This window comes from Corapipo altera, unplaced genomic scaffold, assembly GCF_003945725.1.
Source record: "Corapipo altera isolate COAL_440 unplaced genomic scaffold, ASM394572v1 1b, whole genome shotgun sequence".
In the NCBI taxonomy this organism is placed as follows: domain Eukaryota; kingdom Metazoa; phylum Chordata; class Aves; order Passeriformes; family Pipridae; genus Corapipo; species Corapipo altera.
Genome location: NW_020884881.1, coordinates 3003764 through 3024863, shown reverse-complemented (window position 1 = coordinate 3024863; position 21100 = coordinate 3003764). Strand labels below are relative to the sequence as shown.

General features: G+C 37.9%; 1 protein-coding gene across 6 annotated transcripts in view; it reads right to left on the bottom strand.

Moving 5' to 3' along the window:
• Positions 1-21100, bottom strand: part of PLXNB2 (plexin B2) — a 256105-nt gene that overhangs the window by 15563 nt on the left and 219442 nt on the right. For all 6 annotated transcript variants that reach the window (XM_027639657.1, XM_027639662.1, XM_027639659.1 and 3 more), the window contains 14 exons: positions 18207-18343; positions 17409-17576; positions 15679-15787; positions 13720-13947; positions 13073-13249; positions 12484-12623; positions 11336-11436; positions 8884-9113; positions 7710-7891; positions 6913-6979; positions 6649-6795; positions 3076-3232; positions 1959-2059; positions 798-882 (listed from right to left, as the gene is read on the bottom strand). In XM_027639657.1, the coding sequence (XP_027495458.1) occupies positions 798-882; positions 1959-2059; positions 3076-3232; positions 6649-6795; positions 6913-6979; positions 7710-7891; positions 8884-9113; positions 11336-11436; positions 12484-12623; positions 13073-13249; positions 13720-13947; positions 15679-15787; positions 17409-17576; positions 18207-18343 (2029 nt within the window). The remainder of the gene's footprint in view (positions 1-797; positions 883-1958; positions 2060-3075; positions 3233-6648; positions 6796-6912; positions 6980-7709; positions 7892-8883; positions 9114-11335; positions 11437-12483; positions 12624-13072; positions 13250-13719; positions 13948-15678; positions 15788-17408; positions 17577-18206; positions 18344-21100) is intronic.

Here is a 21100-nt window from a genome sequence, read left to right as displayed (position 1 = left end):
CAGCATACTGTAGCAGACAGCAATACAAGAACTATACAAGAGCTGCATTAGTGATGTGAAAGAGAAGAAACATTATGAGGAAATTCCTGACACTAACTTACAGTGGACTGCAAACCTCAAAAAGAACAAAGGAATTGTGAAAAACACTGCATCTAAGGAGATAAAATGCATGGAATGAATGAAGTCAATCAAAAAGTCCTGAAAAAAACATAGCTTATGAAACATCACTCAAAGGGAGAGAGACACAAAATATGAGTGTATAGACGCAAGGCAACATAGTTGTAAGAAATGCAATAAAAAAATTGCATCAGATCCATTATATCACAGAGAGGGGACCTAGTCTGTACCGTGGTTCATCAAGAACACTGCATTTAATTCTCAGTCTAATAAAAAATGGAAGAAATTTGAAGAGGAAAGTGAGTAAAGGATGCAGAAAGGACAAAAAGAGATTAAGCTCTGGGAAGATGAAACATATAGTTTGACTATAAATGTAGTGTGATTAAAAAACAAAATATGCAAGGAAATGTTTAATAAGATTGCTTTCTATTAAGTTGGGGTATAGACTCAGAAATTATGGCTAAATCTCAGTATTTAAGACTTCTATAATGAGGGCAAAGACAACTATCACAAGTGTACAGTGGGTAACACACAACAAATAAACCCTATATAGTCTGGTGGGGAATATGTAGCTCCATAGAAGTGGTTGATAATCACTATCAAGACAGCAGCATCGCTCTCTCTATGTGGGTTTTGACTTCTAGTCATCTTGAGAGGTAGGGAAGCCACAAGATACTTACTTTCCCCTGGGACATCTTGTTGATTATCCTCTGGCTGCTGGGAAATTCCCATTTTCGATAAGATGAGTGTGGCACCATCTCGGACCTTTGAAAATACAAACACAGAGTTGTTCTTCAGAAGAAGCATGCCCTACTGAACATCTTTTTTAAATCATAAACTGTGGTTTCTGTAGTCTGTTCCAGGGAATCTAGACCTACGATGAACGCTGCCCTTCAAAGGCTTCTTGGGAAACTGACTGCAATTCAGAACAGACTGCCTCCCCCTCCTTTAAAAAGAGATCCCATCAACACCTCCTCTGAGATTACTGAAATATTAGGAGCACCTCCTTAAGTGGCTTAAGTGGCTCCTCAATCTGCTGTGGGTGCCCTTTGTACAAAAATGGGGTTTATCATGAAGAATCAGACCTGTCTGTTTTCTGAGGGAAAACCAACCAACTTCTCTCTTTTCTAATCAGGGCATCTGTTGTTGGAAGGCAATAAATAGCATACAAAGGAAAGATAAGTGGATTGCAAGTGTGTGGTAGAGTGCACAGTATGAAACCTAAAACAGACGGTACAAAACCGTCAACATCTGCTCTCCTGACTGGGCTGTTGAACAAACCAGACCAATCCAAAATCTATTCAGCAGCACAGCAATGACAAGGACAATTCTCAGGGGTAGGAAGTGGTAGAGGAGAGAAAAGATGAATATGAGATGTAGCAAAAGGAGCTTTTGAATGTTCAAAGGGGAGTTTAGATTTGGATACTGCAATGATGAGGGAACCAAAATGGTGGCATTTAGGTGATGTGTTTTTCTGTAAGATGTTTAGGCAATATGTCTAGACCCAGCCTTTCACACTCCAAAGCTTTTACTGCCTAGACCCAAGCCCTGTGTTTTTCTTTTGATTCTTTATCACAGAATCATAGAATAGTTTGGGTTGGAAGGGACCTTAAAGGTCATCTAGTTCCAACTCCCTTGCCACGGGCAGGGACACCATCCACTATATCTAGTTGCTCAAAGCCCCATCCAGCCCAGCATTGAACAATTCTAGGGATGGGGCATCCACAACTTATCTGGGCAACCTATATGTAGCACTGAAGTTTCTCTAAAAACAAATAAAGATTTTATTTATTACTAGAGAACAGTTAACAGGTGCAAATAGCTGTTTTGAAACACCTTACGTTATAATGCATTAATGTGTTGATACGTTTCCATCTGCCATCTCTTTGGGATGTTAAATCCAAATCTGAGAGGATCTGTGCAGTAGAACCTGGACGCCACTCTAAGGGGTAATTAAAGTGAGAAAAACCAGTTTTTAACAATCCAAAAATAACTACTCAAAGAATGTTTTACAGACCCATTGACACATTGTGGAATATTAAGAGAAGTAATTTAGCATATGCCCAAATGTGTGGTTTTTATAACTTAATCCTTTGGTCTTTATTACAGAAGTTTGCATGAACTATTCCTAACCATGCATATGACTTCTGATTATTTTCCGCAAAAAGCTAAATTCCTTTGTATAGAATACTATAAATATATAAGATCTGCTATCAGTCCATGAATAGAGTAGGACTTCATGGAATAGAAAAGCCATTTTTAGGGATTTTACTAGGATTTCCTGAAGAGCAAGAATTCCATCTTCTACTTTCAGATTAATGAAGTGATGAAGATATTGAAAGAAACTATTAATTGGAGCTTTTATTATGAGATAATTAGGCCTTTTTAAGTAACACCATTTCTTTTTTTTTTTTTTCAAGAAGAGAACAGCTATTTTGAAAGCCTTCAAGGAGGATGATTTTCAGAAGCTAGATGGTTCATCATCTACTAAAAGTGCAGTTCCTGTAAGTTATAATTCTTTTGAATAACCATCATAAAGGCAACTAAAAATCAGTACCAGTTTCTGAAATTGCATCATTATTTCTCCATCAGTTAATTATCCATGCTGTCATTATCACATTAATTAGTACCTGAGATACTGACTCTGTCAGACATGAATACATTTGTGCTAACAGTCATTAACAGGCTCTTTGCACACTAATGACAGTATACCGAAATTCTAAGTCAGGAAAAATAACTCTGTAAGAAGGCATTCATTTTTAAGGCATATTAAGATTGCTGCAACATGCTGTATTTTTGCATTCAGCTGAACATGAATACAATTAATTTTTTTTTTTAAGAAAATACAAACCAAACCAAACCAAATCCAAAGAATAAATGCTCTTATAAACATTTTTTGAGAAACTATAAAATCACACGTCTCACCTGTTCAGTATGGTACCACAAGGAGCTACCTACCAATAACTACACTCTCAGCTTTTGGCCACTGAGAACATGGCAGATTTCGATAGACTTGGTCTATTATCTTTTCCTTTACTTGTGATATAGTATCACAGTTCAGCACTTTCACAGGTATGGATTCGTTTCCACCATCTTGCACATATACATTAACTGTCTGTAAAGAAAAGAATGTACATGATTATTAAGACAATTCAGTGCTGAATTACCTCTGCATCTGTTTTTCTGGGTGATTTAAATGATAACAGTATCTGAAATTCACCGTGCAATGATTATTGCACAGCAACACATATTTGCAACAGAAGTATGGATTATTTGAGGGATTATTTGAAGGAACCTTTGCTATTATGTAGCCAACCAGCTATCAGAAATTCCTACCACTATGACAAAACATAAAAGATACAGAATAGATTTAGTCATGTATAATATGCTAATATTATTGAGTCTTGGGAATTTAATAAAGAAGGACACGAGAACAAAAAAGCTGGACCAATGACTGATAATCACAAACATAAAAACATAAAAAAGCCCATGTAATGCAGTGTTCAAACTTCTTGAGTTCTCAATAATCATTTGAACTGCACTTTGCTGAACTCCTAGAATATCATGTGCTTTTGCCTTTCTTTATGCTGTCTTCGCAGCTGTGGTTTTAAAGTTGAGGCTACTTCTGTACATCTGGTGATTTAACATGGCTCAACTGATGAGGAGTGAGTTGTTCAGCTTCCCTTACTTTGCCTCCTGTGACCAATGTTCATTAAATATACACACACACATATATGTACATGTAAAAGCCATTTCTATCATCTTTGGTGTATGAAAACCTCATTTACTGCTTATTATTATCACAATAACTCTAATAGCTCCCAGAAAAAATACACCTATGTAGCTTATGCTAGTTCTAAAATATTACTGTTTTCTGATAGTATTGACATGGTTTTTTACGTTAAGGAGAATTTCTTGAAAGCCTATAATTTGCTAAATCTAGAGTGATTTTTTTGAAAGTAGCTTTGCTATATAAGTGTCAGTTTCAATATAGACAAAAGCAAACAAAAAAACCATGGCCAGGAAACCTCCACAGAAGGAAAAAAAAATCAACAAAACCAAGTACATGTTACGAAAGTCCTCTTTCTTTCACTAGCTGAATCAGTACAACAGTTCAGTGCCGCTGTGAATCTTTTGCCAGTCAAGTAGCTTAGGAGGCCAGGCACATCCAAAGCATGGCAGCTCTCAGATACATACGGTGCTGCCAACCATAATGCCTGAATTTATCATATCAGACCTCAAAAATAAACTTGCATAGCTGGTATTTTTAATCAGTAGAAAAGCTACACCATACGGCAGTCAAATTAAACATGATTGCACTGTCCCTTGACAGAACTCTCAAACTAATCATGAGATTTCACCTTCCTTTTCCTATTAGCTTTATGGTAATTAGACATGATTTTGCTGCTGGTTCAGTATGCAGCATGTCAGTGTAACCAGTGATGCAAAACAGATTCATCTTTTAAATAAGAACAATTAGAGAGCAGACAACTGCTCTGTGCTGTACTTTCCCACCTTGTCTCGCTTTCAGGCAGAAGTGAAGGAATTAACTCATGCTTTAACCTACACTGGTGCACAAATGCTCCCTAGCTGTTCAGTTACCATATCATCATCATTGTGCCTGAAATCCCAATAACTTATGGCAATAGTACCACCCTTCACAATATTTTGTCACAAATATATACCCATATATCTCATCATCTTCTACACATGCACACACATAAAATACTTATTTGTTGGGAAATATGTTGATCTGGACCAAATACTGCTACTGTACAATGTTATAATGTTTAATATCTGGCTAATATGCTTGTTGTGCCCACATCTGATTGCATACACAAATTTTCTGCTTTCACACTGATTCATTTAGCTTAGTTGCAGGCATTGGGTTTTTTAGTGAAAAGAAACAGACTGAATAAAGAATTACTGCCATTAAGTCTTACATGATGTACTGTGCAAATAAATTATTTTTTCACAATTTTTAACACAACAGAAATTATAGCCAGCATTGCCAGTCAGCGTGTTTTCTGTGGGTGCCAATTTCAGCTCAGATATAAAGATGTAGACAACTACAAATGATTCCTACCATGTCAGTAAAAAAGAAATCAGAAAAGGAAAAAAAAAATCCTGTGTTGGTCTCTGAAGGACAGTCTATGCATCTTTGATATTTACTACACTGTATCCTGAAGAAAACCAGCAAGACTATCAGAAAGAGTAAAACTAGATTTTACACTCCCTGAAAAGCTAAAGATTGGACTGCTTCAGTTTTTTTAAAAGGACAGTGAATTTGTTTTCTGGAGTATGGTTGAAAAAATGGTGAAAATTTCTGTCAGTGAACAAAATTAAGTCAAAGCAGAATACATAATTGAAGAGAACTGGACCATGGCACTGGTGATCAGATTCAGGGGGTGATAGAGCTCACAGGGGGAGTTTCCTTGGCAGCAGTGTCCACTTATCCCACTTGGAGGATGTAACACAGGTCTCCAGAACTGCCTGTAGATGCAGCTTCCCCTCAGCACTGTAGAGAATTATTTCCCTGAGTGGAAACAAACACCTTTCAATACCAGTTTGGTCGCCCATTGTAGTGGGGTTTTAACCCTCCCTGGGAGGGAAATGGAACTAGGATAGGTCACCTGATGTATATTTCACCAATGAGCTATTCCATGCGATGTTACGTCAGCCCAGCTATAAAGAGATGAGAAGGAAACAACTCCTTCCTTCTCTTCCAGGACAGTTGCACGGGATAGATGCTGTTCTTCGGAGGAGGAAAACACCTTTCGTGGGGAAGTAGTCTTTATTGTCAGCGCATAGTGCTTATAGTTCTCTTCTTCTACTCTGTGTACATATAAAACTGCCTTCTTAGCAGTCTCGGTTTTGCAAGTTTTTTTCTTTCCCCCCTTCCCTCCTCCTTTTCCCTCGGGGGGGGGGGGGGGGGGGGCAGGGGTTGGGTGGAGTCTCGGTGGACATGGGGCATTCAGCCAAGGTAAACAATAACACCCATGTTCAGGAGAGTTTGACTTACATAGGAACAAATGCAGAAAAAAGTTCATAAAGTATTCTGGAGATTGCAGAGCCATCTCACAGGATTGCAGAGGAGCTCATCCTGGTATAGTAATAGAATGATGTTTGATATGCTGACCAGCAGCAATCACAAGGGAGAAAGATAACCTGAATTTCAAGAATAATGGTAGTGCAAGAATTCTGCTAAAATCAATTAGCAGTGAATTTAGATGCAAAAAAGGGAGGAGCCAAAGACCCTAACCACTGTTTAGACTGTCTGAAAATTATGAAAGGGATTTATTGAAATGGATTCCACAGTGGCAGGATTTGGATTTTATCTTAGAAGATACTTTATAATTGTGTTTTCCTGCTTGGATTCTTGTTTTGGTCAAACTATTGACAGTCCTGCCCATGATAAGATTTTCTATGCAGTTCACAGTAGTCTAGAAAACTATGTACAGACTTAACATTACAGAAATTAATCTTAAAGCAGAAAAAGATTTTGTAATCTATTAACCATGCTTTGCTTACCAATTGTGTATACTCTACATCATCTCCCAGTAAGCCTGTGTCATTCAATGTATACTTGGCTTTCTTTAATACAGCATCCACTGGGCCTTTTTCTACCTGGTGTTTGATAGCTTTGAACAACCTATAAAGAGGCTCCCCAGCATTGTCCTGTTTAAAGGAGAGAACACGAAATAAAGCAAAACCAAAAGATATACTCAATGCAGCATGTTTAAGTATTACTGATTTAAAAAAAACAAACCACAGGCAATAGACTTTTACTCTTACCTTGAGGTACTGATATAAACAAATAGACATCCAGTTAGACAACATTCTCTCAACAACCGTTTCAGACCTGAAAAAAAACCCAACCAAACCTGAGTATGGTAAGGGTACATTGCTTGCTTGAGATATAACATTCTTACATGCTTAACTGCATGCACTCTCCTAATGTAATGATTTCCCTATAGAGCTTTGAAAGCATATACTTGCTCTAGGATAAGTGCTTTGTATTGCTTATCATTCCCATGTACCTTCAGCTCATTGCTGAAAATCACACATCCTTTATGCAAAACCTTAAACTGGGTCTGCGCTGTAAGAGCTAAAAAATTAACCTACTTGTGCAGTTACTGGGAAATAACCTACAGATTACAAAGCTACAAAATAAACACAGCAAAGTGTATTGCAATTTATTTAGGATAAAAAAGGGGTTAAAACACTAGAGCAAGCCCTCATTGAAAGCACAATGCAAGCTGATTGTATGTGTTCATTACAGACATGATGCCTGGTATAAATGCTAGATCATTTGAAATAAAGTTAGATTAAAAAGTAAATGAAATGTTCAATATGATATTTTGAACTAAGGTAGGTGTTCCTGCACTACAGTATTTGACTAAGGAAATCTGTGGCCAGCAGTCCTGCCTGTGCCTTCAACAGCTGCTCCTGTGGGCTTGTCTTCATAATATGCTTGGGCCAAGCTATTTCTGACTTTCACGGATAGCTGGCATTTTAATACAGTCACATTGCAAAAGAAACACATTTACAGAAAACCAGAGACCCACAGAAAATATGGCAATCATTCAAACCTTCTTAGCATCAGCTTTGGGTTTTTGGCCACAACATACTGCTCCATAAGTTCTAAGAATAGCGTCCTCATGATGTCAGTATAGTATTCTAGCTTTCCATGTAAAGCGACTGTCAGCAAAGATGCAAAATACACTTTAGCTCGAGCAGAGAACTCCCTTTGGTTTTCCAGCGTGTGAATAAACTGAAACAGAAAACAAATGCAGAATCAAGTCAGATGGCAGGTTTCTGAAGAACCTCAACACTTGTCTGCACTAAGAAGACAAGAAATATTATTTTAATATTAATCTCCTAAGAGCAGAATGGAAAAGTTTTCAGAAGTTTAAAAAAACTGCTTATAAGAAAATGTTGCCCAGAATTTGTTTCTAGATACGCACAGAGTGCACTGGACTGACCCAAGGAATGTTTATATACTTAACTAAAACCTTATCTAAAAAGATGCTTTAATTTAATGAAGAACAGTGTTCTGTGACAATTTTTTAAAGAGAAAATCAACTCTTCTCCAAATTCCCAGTCCTTTTACATCAAATTACAAAGACACTAATACAGCTACACCTGGGAATGTGCTTTCATCTGCCAGAAACTCTAATACTACCATTAACTAGCTCAGCGCTAGAGCCTTATTAAAAAAACAAAAAAAAGAGAGAAAAAGTTAGAAATCTATATTTAGGTGTCTGACAATGAGCCTCAGTTTTTGAAAGTGAGCAATTAGAAGTCTCTTCAGAACTACTGTGAGAACATCAGTCTTGATGAATGGGTCACTTGAGGAGCCTCTGCCTCTCTGGGGGCAGAGATTCAGCAGACGGCTGCCCACAGGTGACTCCTGTAAGAAGCCAGGATTGGAATCAGCACTCTGATCACATCTTAAAAGGCTAAAACAAACTTGTAACATCAGTTTTTATGCCAGATTGGGTAATATCCATTTTCCTACGGCCACTGCAATGTTGACTAGCTCCATACTACATGACCTGGTGCATAAATAGGACCTTGCCTCTTTGTCCCACCAGGAAGCTCTGGCTGTGATACCATATATGTGCAGTGGTTACTACGGAATCAGAACCATAACAACATCACTTATTTTTAATAATTCTGGTTCAGTTGTGTTTACAAACCTCCTGTCTTGCATACACAGTTATGCCTAGCTAAGAGACAAGGTGAATCTACTTCAGTACTCACATTAATGAGAAATGATTTGCTGTTGAGGAGATTGGAAAACTGGTACAAAGCCTGCTCCACAGTCTGGCGCCTAGCCTCAGGAATATCCAGCTTCCCCGTAATCATCACATCTTTCTCTCCATCTTTGGAGGGCAAGAAGAAGACTCTGTCTGTGTAGGTTTTGTAGTCCAGCACTGGAATTCCAGCTTCATTGATATCATTTGTCTGATCCTCCATCTCTATCATTAGATCTGCAATATGCAATGCAGTTTAAAGGTTCATTTAAAAAAGCCTGCAGGTTTTTTAGGCAACACAATCTCTTTGGGAGCCTTATAATAGAGAAAAAGCAACTCAGCTTTAAAAACTCTTATTTCATCTCACATTTTCTCTTGCTATTTTTACCAATTATCCTGTTAACTATGACCACAGTTAATCCTATGGTGACATGAGGATAACTGCCTTTAGCACTGATGACTTCCTTGTTGTTGACTATCCAAAAAAGGGCCTTAATGGGCATCTGTGTGAGTTTATATATATGAATGTAAGATTGTAGTACAGAACAAGAAAAAGACACTATGATATTTTTGTTTGTTTGTTTAATTGGTTTGGTTTGGTTTGGTTTTTTCCCAATCCATACCCTCTGAGTCTAGGTAGTAATGAAAGTTCCTTTAAAAACAATCAAGGAAAGAAAGGTTTAAAGTGTAAAGTACGCTAATTTAATTTAATTGAAATGAAAGGAATGGCAGGAAGGAAGAAGGTTAAATGGTTCATTGAAATTGATGGAAACATTTCTGTGGGACTCAAAAGCTCTGAAATTCTTAAAAGGGACAAAAATTAGGGAATCATCCTTTGGAGCAGCTATTCTACCTGAAGGCTTTCCAATTACCCAATATTGCTGATTGACTAGAATACCATGTTAATTAATCAAGTGACCTATTTTCTCAGGAGTTTTATTGCTCTTATTCATTCATTTACCTCTTTATTTTATAGCATTCAGCAAAGCTGAGGGAGAAAGCATCTTCTGGTTTCCCTCTTTGTGGCATTAGCATTTTTGGCTATCTTTGGTTCCATGTATTTAGATCGTCTGCACTTCGTGCTGTTGACATTACTGTTTCACAGTATGGTACTAGAATGTGTTTTGACTTCAGTGTTTCATGTAACTCAGTCAAGGTGGGTGTAGTTTAGGAACTGGATTACTCCTTGGATGTGCATTCTATCTCCCCAGTGTTTGTACTTTCTGTATCTTCAACCCAATAGGCAGCAGAAATCTGTAGCCCCCTACTCTTGCCCCAGCAAGAGAAAAGCACCTTCTTTCAGAAACAAGTATGAAGTGCCATGGGAGAAGTGGAGAGAGGAATGGAGGACCTTGATAGATCCTCTTACAGTTCAAAATGCAGTTTGAAATTAAGCCCATTTGGGAATAATTCTTGATTCAAACATTTGCTTCTAGTTTGTGTCCAGAACCTGGAAGGAGTTGGTTTTCCAGAAAAAGCAACCTAGCAACCTGGTACAAGTAAAGAACATCTTGTCCCAGAAATGCCAGAAAAAACACGACTGGGGCTGAGGCCCAGGCTTTCAGCATGGCTGAAATATTTGAGATACCCTGAGCTTCTTAAATGAATTTCCAAGTCTAACCTGAAATTGCTGTTTTATTCAATCCTGCTTTTCAGCTATTGTCAATATGAAATAATGTTTTCTCTTTAGAAACAAAACATGTGGGTAATTTTTTTAATAGAGATTATTTCAACATGACCCAACAGCAAGTATAATTCAGATAATGAGGTGACATTTCATGGTAATCATTTAGGCCAATATTTGCTATGTTTACACTCAGATACCTAATTTAAGCATTGCAATCAGTAGTTCAACATGTAAAAATGCTGAGCCTTCACACCTCCTGCTGCCTTCCCTGGGATGATGCCTCTACATTTACACAGAACAATTAGCTAGCTCCTCAAATCAAGCTAAGGTTTTCCCCACGATAGACAGGGAAAAATGCTATTTCTTTCCTGTGAGCTTAGCAAGTTATCCCTTTGTATGCTGATTGCTGCAAATAAATTTTGCAGCTCTCAAACATCTCCCAGTGTGCATACTTAGCACATACAGTCATTGTGCTAAATACTAAGTGCACGGTTAGTCACTACAAAACATTCTTATCTTCATATTAATGACCACTCACATTAATGGCTATAAGTAACCTCTAGCTCAACTGGTTTCTAGTCCCGGTTTCTAACTGTGCTTCCTTTAGACTAAAACTGTCCATTTATTTTAATAACCTTGACTACCTATTTTATTTTACTTCTTTCATATACAATAGCAAAATATCTCCTCTATGTCAATGTCATTAATGAAGACTACAAAGATCTATTAATTATTTGTTCCTAAAAGACAGTTTTAGTAAGCAAGTACCATTCCTTCAGCCTGTCTTCTGATTGCTGAAGGGGATGCACAGCAGTGAAAATTTCTGTCATACCTGTGAATTCCTTCTTGCATCGGTCTCTGACACTCTCCTCCAGGCCTTCAAGCTGTGATTTAATTTTTTCATACTCTCGTTCTGCTTGTTGGCTCTTGCGTCTTTATGAAATAGAAGCAAGATTTTAAAAAAGTTATGAATTACAAAAGTAAACAATTTGGAACAGCTCTGAGAGGGAAGCTAAAGGACTGGAGGAAATTTTCCTGACTTAGATTTTTTTTTTAAGTACAGCAGAAAGAGAATGGAGGAGGAAAACAGCAACAAGTGGCTGAAGTCTTCATTCCACATAAATCCACTTGGCACCATCATGGCTGGCTGCTTCAAAGCACACTTGGGCCAACGATTTAAAATCCAATGAGAATTGAAAGCTAAAATGCTTTCAATCACATATCAAGTACAGAAACTCAATTTGTATGCACTGAACAAAGATTGCTTGCAACATGTCCTGAACTGGCTCTAAGCCACTCAGGAGAGTGTCTGGGATTGAACTGAGAAGGTTGACAGACATCCAAGAGAACATCAGGGCTGTACAGCACATGCTTCAACTATATTGATATGTACCACAAGAGTGAAATCCACCTCCTTCTGAGGGACAGTATGAGGCCCTCATTATTAACCTTAGAATTGGACTAAGTAGGTCTTAAACGAAATACAGACATTGTTCTGGCCCTTTATGAAGCATGAATTTTGCTGTTAATCATGCAGTTTGTGTGTGGGTAGCACTTATCTCAGCTGGAAAGGCCAAAATGACCCCTTAGTAAAATCCATCCAGCTCAGACCTACAGCGCTGACTGAGGCAGCATAAATGCTGATGGGTATGTATGCAGAATAAGTTATCTTTTTCACAAGTGGCACTTTAGCTGCCATTTCAAAGAGCTATGTGTGCAACTCAGTCTGCAATTGTGTAGTTGGGAAGCCTGGGACCAATTGCTGTGTTTATGTACAAAGGACGGACTGGGCTGACTGACACCAAGGAATTTGGTGTGCGTGAGAGGAATAAATCAGTGCTTATACATATTTTCAGCATTTTTCTTAACTCTACAGATCATAAAAAAGATGAAGATAATTTCTGTAGACTGAGCTGAAAACAATCAGGTAGTATCCTGAAAGCTTTAGGACAACAAAAGCACCTAATTAAAGGAACTTACCTGTAACAGATGATAGAAATACCAATTATTGCTATCATAGGAATAAGTACCAGTGGCAAAATAAGATTCAGTGGGATATCAGTCACACGCGTATCATATTCCACCCTTCCAAGGATCCATTCCCGGAGTCCAAATTTCACCTAATTGGATAAGCACAGACATTTGTCTCAAAAAGTGCAAATGGATGGTGGTTCATTTCTCAGTTTAGCAATTCCCACAAGTGAATTTCTAGCTCAAACTGCCAGACAAAGGAAGCATTTCTGAATATTTTATACTGAATTTGGGTCACTAGCACTTTATTTCATGAAGTCATTTAATTTTGCTTAGCAGAGGAAGAAAAAATCCCCAGTCTGTCCAGCTACAGCATTACATTCCTACGTAATGAAGGCAGAAGACATGTGGCAGCTTGGAACTACTCTTGCCTGTTACGTCTTTTATGCAGCAGGCAGACGCTGAAGAAAGAAAGAAAGAACTGCGAAGAGTTTCTTCATGGTACTACAACAACTTTGGAGAATAAATCACTTCAGTTAAGAAGCACTGTATCAATTTCACTTACACGATACTAAATTCTATAGAAAAGGTAACCTACAATGAATTCAGGAAGGTTATTGATGGTATCTCTCTTCTGCCGTTTCTTTGGTTGAGGCTGTACTTCTGGTGGCTCACAGTATAAGTCCGTTTCAGTAAGAGTTTTTATGTTGCAAGGCTCATCACCCACAAAAGCCTGGGCCTCGTCTATTGTCATGGCTTTGTTCAGGTTACTGCCCTAGACAGAAAATAAAAAGCTAAGTCATCATCGCAAAGTCTCGGGAGAAATCCTGAGTTGCAACCTTCCATTTGGATCACTTTTAGCAGCAGATGCGATTCACACTGCAGCCTACAGAACAGCAGAACAATTGGGAATTACGCGATTTCTCCCCTTGACTTGTGTGAGATAAGATGTCCTTTCCAGTTCCTGGGAGCTTTACTGGGAGAGGGCATTTCCAAATGCCAGGCTCGGCAGAAGAGGGCATCCCCGGTGCCCCCAAAGTATGGCTAAAAAGATAGCAACTCTCTCTGAGAAGGGGCAGGGAGAGGAAAGGGGAGCTGTTAATGTTCTTCATCTAGCAGAGGTAAGGGACTCTACCAAGCATTTGGGGTATGGCACCAAACAACTGTTAAGGCTTTGAGAAAGGAAGGAAAAATTCCATACATGCTTCAAGGACAAAATGAGCAACCAACTCTCTACAAATTTACCTTTGCATTAATAAGTTTGTTAACTTGTTTTTTGATGCCATCTGTGAAGTTTTCAAAGGTTGGGTCTGCAACATAGGCAAAGGAATGGCTCTCATTTTTTACAACCAACTCATAACGATCCATTAGAATAACAGTGGTAATGTTGTAGTTTTCTGGGTCTTCCAGTATTGGTGGGGAACTAAAAACCACCGTGGTTTCATTGAGTCTTGTAACAAGATTTCCATAAAACTGCAAAAAATAAGACAAGAAGAATATGCATATTTTAGAGTCTGACTTGTTCCTGTACATAACTGTTGGTAACTTCAGACTGCAGAAATAAAAGCACTGGATTTATATCCTTGCCAAACAGCAGAAATAACATAGTATAAGGTATTTTCCAAAAAGAAAATGAAATAAATTTGTTGATGAGAATAAATCATTGATTCATTGTGTTCTAGCAGTTGCCTGCAGAAAATGCTTAGGCTACAGAGCAGTTTCCATTGCTTCCAAATTCTGTGGCTCTTTACCACACTGAACTGCTATCATTAAGTTCCTCTCAGATTAGGAAGTTAACACGTCACCTTCAATCCTATAATCTTCTGTACCATTAAGTATCTCAGGTAGATTCTTTTCTACTCACACTGCATAATATCTCACTGAAATTCAATGCAATTACTAAGTGAAATTTTGGGATAAAATCTCACAGTTATCAGTCGACTACTCAAGGTAACAACTCAGTAACATCCTCCATTCCTAATTATACAAATGTTTTTACCCTGACACTCTTTCAAGTAACATCAACCATAGTCAAAAACACTAATAGGAGTCCTCAACATTTGTCTATCACCACCTCTGTTTCTCACTTTGTGACTCAATGTAATTTGATAGCTTCTCTCCAACATTTCTGATAATGCCATATAAGTGGAAGAAAACCAAAAGATTAGCAAAGCTTTTACTCTTAACCAAGAATATTTGCTATATGTGATGCTGCCTTAAGCTGACAGGCTGAATATATGTAATAAGAGGGGTAAGAAATGTTAATAAACACTGTCAAGAATGCTAAATAGACTTTTAGGTTGTCCTGGGAGTCAAGGTTATCAAGATAATTACCTCTTGCAGTATTTGGCCTAACAAATATAGGCAGTTTTCCTTTTAAAAATCTTTAGGGTTAGGGTTCTAATGGCTTCAAATCCAGTTGGGTTTGGTTTACTCTAAAAGTTGAATCATGTATATATTACAAAACATGCATGTTAACAACTCTTTATGGATCACAAGACAGTCTTAAACTGAAGTGCCAGCCTTAGAAAAAGTCTTATAACATTCCTTCTAGAAGATCACTTTTAAGTCCCAAATCATGTCATTAAATTGTGATATCTTCATTAGAAGAGTGGGAAATTGAGACTATTGGTAATGTCAGTTCCTCTTAACATGAGATGCAAGAAGGGTTTTTAACATTATTTTTCACAACTTTTTGTGAACCTGCTACAGGTGGAATATGCATGAAGCAAGAAAGAAAAGAACACTTGGTTCATTGAGATATGAGAAAAATAAAAGGCACTGACTGTGCAAAGCTGAATACTCTGCATTGTCTACATTTGGGTCCTGTTTCAGGCAAATCTCTAAAGCTTGCAGGGGGAGAAGAAGAAGAAGGAGAAAGATAAAGAAAAACCAAACACTTTCAAATTCTGAAATACATCCACTTTATCACTCAAAGTTTAATTTTTCTATCCTTATTCATACTGAATGAAACTAATTGTAAAGCAGAAGATGGAAAGGTACAAGTGAATGTAAGTCAAGATGCTATGTAGGAAAGTCAAGATCTTCTCCCATGAAAACCCTGAACAGTCCAAGAAATCTGTTCAAACTTTATTTCATCCCAAGCCCAGTGAAGTCCAGTGGGCAGACTTCAATGCAGTTTTTGAACAGATGATATGCTTTTCATCCAATGCAGTGCCTTTGTGAGGAAAGAAAGTAAATTACCTTTTTTTGATTTATCTTCCCTGCTTCTGGACGTTCTGCATATACCACCAATGAGAAGCTCTGGATGAGCTCAAAACTGGTTCCAGTTACTGTAATATTTCTCCCTCCACTGAAAGGTAGAATTAAAAAAGAAGTCAAGTCATTGGCACACTGTCACAGCTATACACTGCTTCATCCTGCATTGCTACTACTTCCACTGAAAAAACCCCCTATATATAATGCCTACACGACAATTAGATATGCCACAAAAAGGACTTTTGTTAAAGCTATCAATCACTACAGCATTTAAAACCAGCAATGTCAACTTAAAAATCACTTGAAAACAGTAGAATTTTAAAAAGTACAAAGTGCTTTGCCAGTATTTTTGGCTTTTCATTGATGCCAATCTTGTGTGGTTTACATCTTTAATATTATTATTAAAATCATTCTGCCTACCACACACACAAAGAGACAAAGGTGAGAGTGTATTTTCCAGAGGTCTGTAGGGACCTGGCTTCTCTACTCCCTTTCATTTGCAGCACATTGTTTAAAAAATAATACATTCACATAAGAAGAAGAATGCACGCAAGTTGCCAGTAGGAATTAAAGTCATTGAGGTAACATGGATTTAGAGGGATAGCAAACCTCAAAGCAATCTATAAAAATAGGCTTCAGTTTATATAGAGGAAAAAAAAAAGTCATTTAAATTCCATGGAGTAAATCACTATCAATCTATCAAAGAAACAATCTGGGCCCCAAAATCACCCAAACCAAAAATAAAAAGCAAATGTTAAAACCAAATCCTATTTTATACAAATGAGTACTCAATATTAAAGGAGACAGGTATTAATATCTCCAAAAGAAGTCATGGCCAAATTTATTTTTAATGTTCTGTTTGTTGAGTCATGTTGTTACAATTCTTTTTACTGAAAGCAAGTGGAAACATCACGATCCCACTCTGCCAACTTTACCCCACTAAGCAGAAAGATCAGAATATTGAGGAACAGCAGAGACCAACATGAATCAGGCTCCTTTTTGTCCCTGTATAGGTCACAGAACGACTTTCAAAGCCAGAGGTATGCTACAAGGGCTTTCATACAGATGATTTGCTGTATTGCTACAAGTACAAGAATGCTATACGTTTCTTTGGTTTCCCCATTAGTCCTAGGTGAGCTTTTCCCCAGGAGGAACAGTTACCAGATGGGTGTTACTGAGTACCACCATAGAACAGCGCATACTTTCTAAAAACATTACTGAATCCTGGTCTAGATTTCTGAAGAAGATACTTCTTTTTCCTCATGAGACAAAGAAAGAGATGACACACCATAACTTTCCTCTGTTTCTAGCACACTTATTGAAAGCTAAATAGAAGAACTGTTAGAAACCTCTCCATTAGAAACTTTTTCTATAGGTTATCCTAGTAGGATAAAAATTTCTAACTAATGCAAAGATCATTTGTCTGACATGCTGAAATACTTCAAACCTCTTTCTTTGGGACATCATCATTTATAAGAAGTTCATTGCCTTTTCTCGTTTCAGGATTGACCTTTGAAACAGGATGAAAATTTTGAGGTAAACAGAATACTTTCAAATATCAGTTGCAGTTTAGACCACAAACCCTACGTACTTCAATGTGTGCATGGCTGGAGTACAGAAGTTTATTTCAAACAGTTCCGTACATAATAGGTTTATTACATATTATACATATTTTAACCCAATTTTAAATGAAGTTATGACAAACATTTCATTACCTGCTGAAGCTATTTACTGGCAGGAATTTGGTGACAGTAGGATTCCCACTGTATGTAAACAGCTGTGGTACAGTAATTGTCATGCCCCCATAGTTCATTGTGACTGGAACAGTTTCAACCTTGTTATTAGGTCCTGTAATGCAAATGATCTCGTCTCCAAATCTGGTGCTAGATTGGAGAAGAAAAAGAAGAGGAAACACCTTCTGTTAGCAATATTATGGAGGTTTGTATTCCTTCACTGCAGTACCCCCAAAGCAACAAAACCAGGGCTCTATTTTTGCCAGGCACCAACTAGTTACCAGAGGAGACATCACTTTCTTCAGATCACTTAGGTTTTTTAAAAAAGATGTAGGATATGACAATGAATCGTGTAAAAACACAGGAACAATGCAATGTCAACACGTTTGGTGTCCTTCCCTTTTTTGAGAAAAGAGAAGGGCAGCAAATAATAAAAGGAAAAAGAAGTGAGAAGAACAAGCGAAGGGGCACTAGAAGATTAAGATTTTATACAGAACCATTGAGGAGATGCTGAATGAAAGCATGAGTGAGTTTGAAGCAGCCAGTCAAGCAGAGAAAGCCAAAACTGCAGAAATCTTTGGATTCTCCCACTTTGGGTGTTTTTACAGCTCCTTCTTCCAGTTGGAGCCTCTGAGTGACCTTCTGTCTGCATGTTACCTGCAGAACTCCATTGCATAGGATGAGTAATGGAGAGACAGACAACGGATTTGTTTAAGGCCAGAAAAGGTTGGTGTTTCATTAGAATACAGCTCTGTATTGTTAATTACTCAGGCTACATACACATTGCAAGGCTGGCTACCGACTGAAACTTGAACATCCTTCTTGGAACCAGTGGCGAGGTTTATACCAGAGATGGTAAGTGTGGTTCCACCCGCTTGTGGACCGCTTTCAGGTCTTATTTGAGAAGGATGAGGTTCCTGCAAAGAGAAGATGTTCAAATTTATTGAGAAAAATAAAATAAAATTTACACCAATATTATTTGGTTTAATAGCTAATAGAAGTTTACTATCACTATCTGAAAAATAGTAAAATTAAGGTAACGAGAGACAATTTTTCTAAAATAAAACAAAATCTTTTATTGTTTATGCTGAATGAAGAAGTAACAGATGATGTGAACGCACTTTTTTTCTTTACTATATTGTATGAAGCTTTATTCAAGTTTCAATTCCCTTTTCACAAAATGTAGAATTAGCTATCATTATGTTTGTGAGAGCTTCCTGTTGGATTTCCTGGTTTCATACTTTAAATTTTTCTTTTTCTTATGGCTGAGTCTACCTACATCTTTTCTTCCGGTTTCCTATATTGTGTGTCAGCTACAGGAGACAAAGAGCATGGTTTTCAAAGCTTGTACCAAACAGAAAGAATATGAAGATTCTGCTTATCTCATAAGGCTCTTAACTGTTATACTATTCTTGAGCAATGAGCTCGCAAAGAAAGAAAATCAGAGAACACTCAACTTTTTTTTATGCACCTAGAACCTTGGAGTGGATTCCTTAAAAACAATTAAAACAAGCAAACACACTTCAAATTGTTATGAGATTTGTTTGATATTTAAATTTCTCAAATAAGTTTCCTCCTTTTGTTCTCAATTCAGTCTTTGTTTCCGTGATTGTATTCTGGGAGCTATGACAAATACCGTAAATTAACAGTGAGGGCTTTTCATGAACAGCATGATTTAATTACTTCATCGCTAAGTGGTTTCTGCTTCCAGTTGAGAAAAGCATCCTTATTCAGGACCACACTGAAGCTGCTGAATCAAGAGGATGACTGAAGCCAAGCAAGCCGCGTGACAGGGGTTACCAGCCGACCCTGGGCGAGCGCTGCCCGCCGGCCCCACGCCTCACCAGGCCTGCAGACGTGCCGCAGCCCTCGCGTCCGCCAGGCCACAGCTGCTGTGCCTGCAGGCAGCACGGTGGTCCAGGGTACCCAGCTTCCATGGGTGCCGCACACACAGAGAGGATGCCAGGTCCAGGCGTGTGGCTGGTGCATCAGGCTGGGGCACTGCTACGAGGTATCCTGATCCTGCTCTTGCTGAAGCGTACCAGTTCAGGAGCTTAGGGAGGCCGTGACTAGGTAATGCCTTTTCTGATGTATAACTGTGCTGCTTCACCCATATTAAAACACAGTCTTTTCTTGAATGAGTCAAATAAGCAATAAACTTATGTCCCAGTCTCATGTATATTTGTAAAGGACAGCTGTTTTCCTCCTCCTCTTGCCTAATTTTGCTAAAGTGATTGACTGATAATAAAGTCCTGGCTTGGGGCTATTCCATAGCAAGCATTGGCAAATAAAGAAAGAACAGAGAAGTTTGAAAACTTCCCTTGCTCTTGAGGGTTTCCCTGATCACCATCACATAGCACCAATAATCCCACTCCAAGGAGGAAAAGCCCTGCTGAGAAACAGAAAGCTACATGCCCACCTCTTAGTAGTCATGCAGCAAAACCCGTTCTCTCATGTTGTTTTGCTCAAGCACAGACTGCCACCTCTGTGACAACTTACAGCTACAAAACCAAGGGCCTACCAATGGCAGGGAGGAAGGGGACTGATATACTGCACTTTGGTTCAAAGCTTGGTGAGTCATCGACAGGTTTTTAACAAGCAGCAGGAATCCATAAAAACGCATCCAATTGACCTCATGGTTACTTAAAAAATTTATTTTATTGAAGTTGAGATATTATAGAAACATGGAGAACTCATACGTGCTCTGCTTGTTTTATACTTTCATGTCTGAGCAACTTCCCTCTGAAGGAATGCATCATGGTTCAACACACTTCACAAATCCACAATGACAACTGTAATTTGCTCCCGAGTCATTGAGCTTTAGGAATATGCTTTAACTAATTGGGTGTCAATTGCTTTTCTTCCCTGAGAGAAATCTGTTTGTAAACCCTTCACTTCTCAAGAGCGAGCATATGACTGCTCTCATGCACTAACCTTTGATTTAGCATTAATTTAATACATCACTCAGGTTACAAGATTTTATACAGGGAAGTCACTCAAAGTAATTTTAAAGCATTTTAAAAGCTCATTTGGTCTATATAACCCTTTTTGTGCACCCTCGTATTTGGATTTAATGCCTTGCTGATTTAAGCTAAATTGGAACAAGTCAAGTAAGGGTAAATAAAGAGTTTTAGGGGGTCAGTTTTAAAAATCACATTTGAATTTTAAATTAACATAAGTCTAGATATGCAATTCATAGAAAAACTCATTTTTATAACAATTTTGTTGTAAAAAGATCACGATCACAACTGTATATAAAATATACAATCAATCAATAGTTTATAAAAATATATCAAATACTTTAAGCGTAACCTTACCACATGAACAGAAACCCATACCTTTTATTAAATTCAAATTAAATCTTAATTGCTAAAATTTTCAAGCATGTTGGGCCTTTGTATTATCCACAGCAATGATCAGCTGCATAACATGTCTAGGATAGCTTTCAGATGAAAGTATTGCTCGAGAACCACTAAAGAATCAGTATGGACAAATTTATTCTCCCTGAACCTCTGAAAAAAATATTTAAAACTTGTAGTCTTTCCCTAAATACTACCTTCACTGACAGAATAGCCTACAAGGACAGACTTAGGAAGGAAAGGAACTAAAAACTACTTAAAGGAAGCCTTTAAACACAGACTTAGGAAACAAAGGAACAAGAAAAGGTTTCTGAA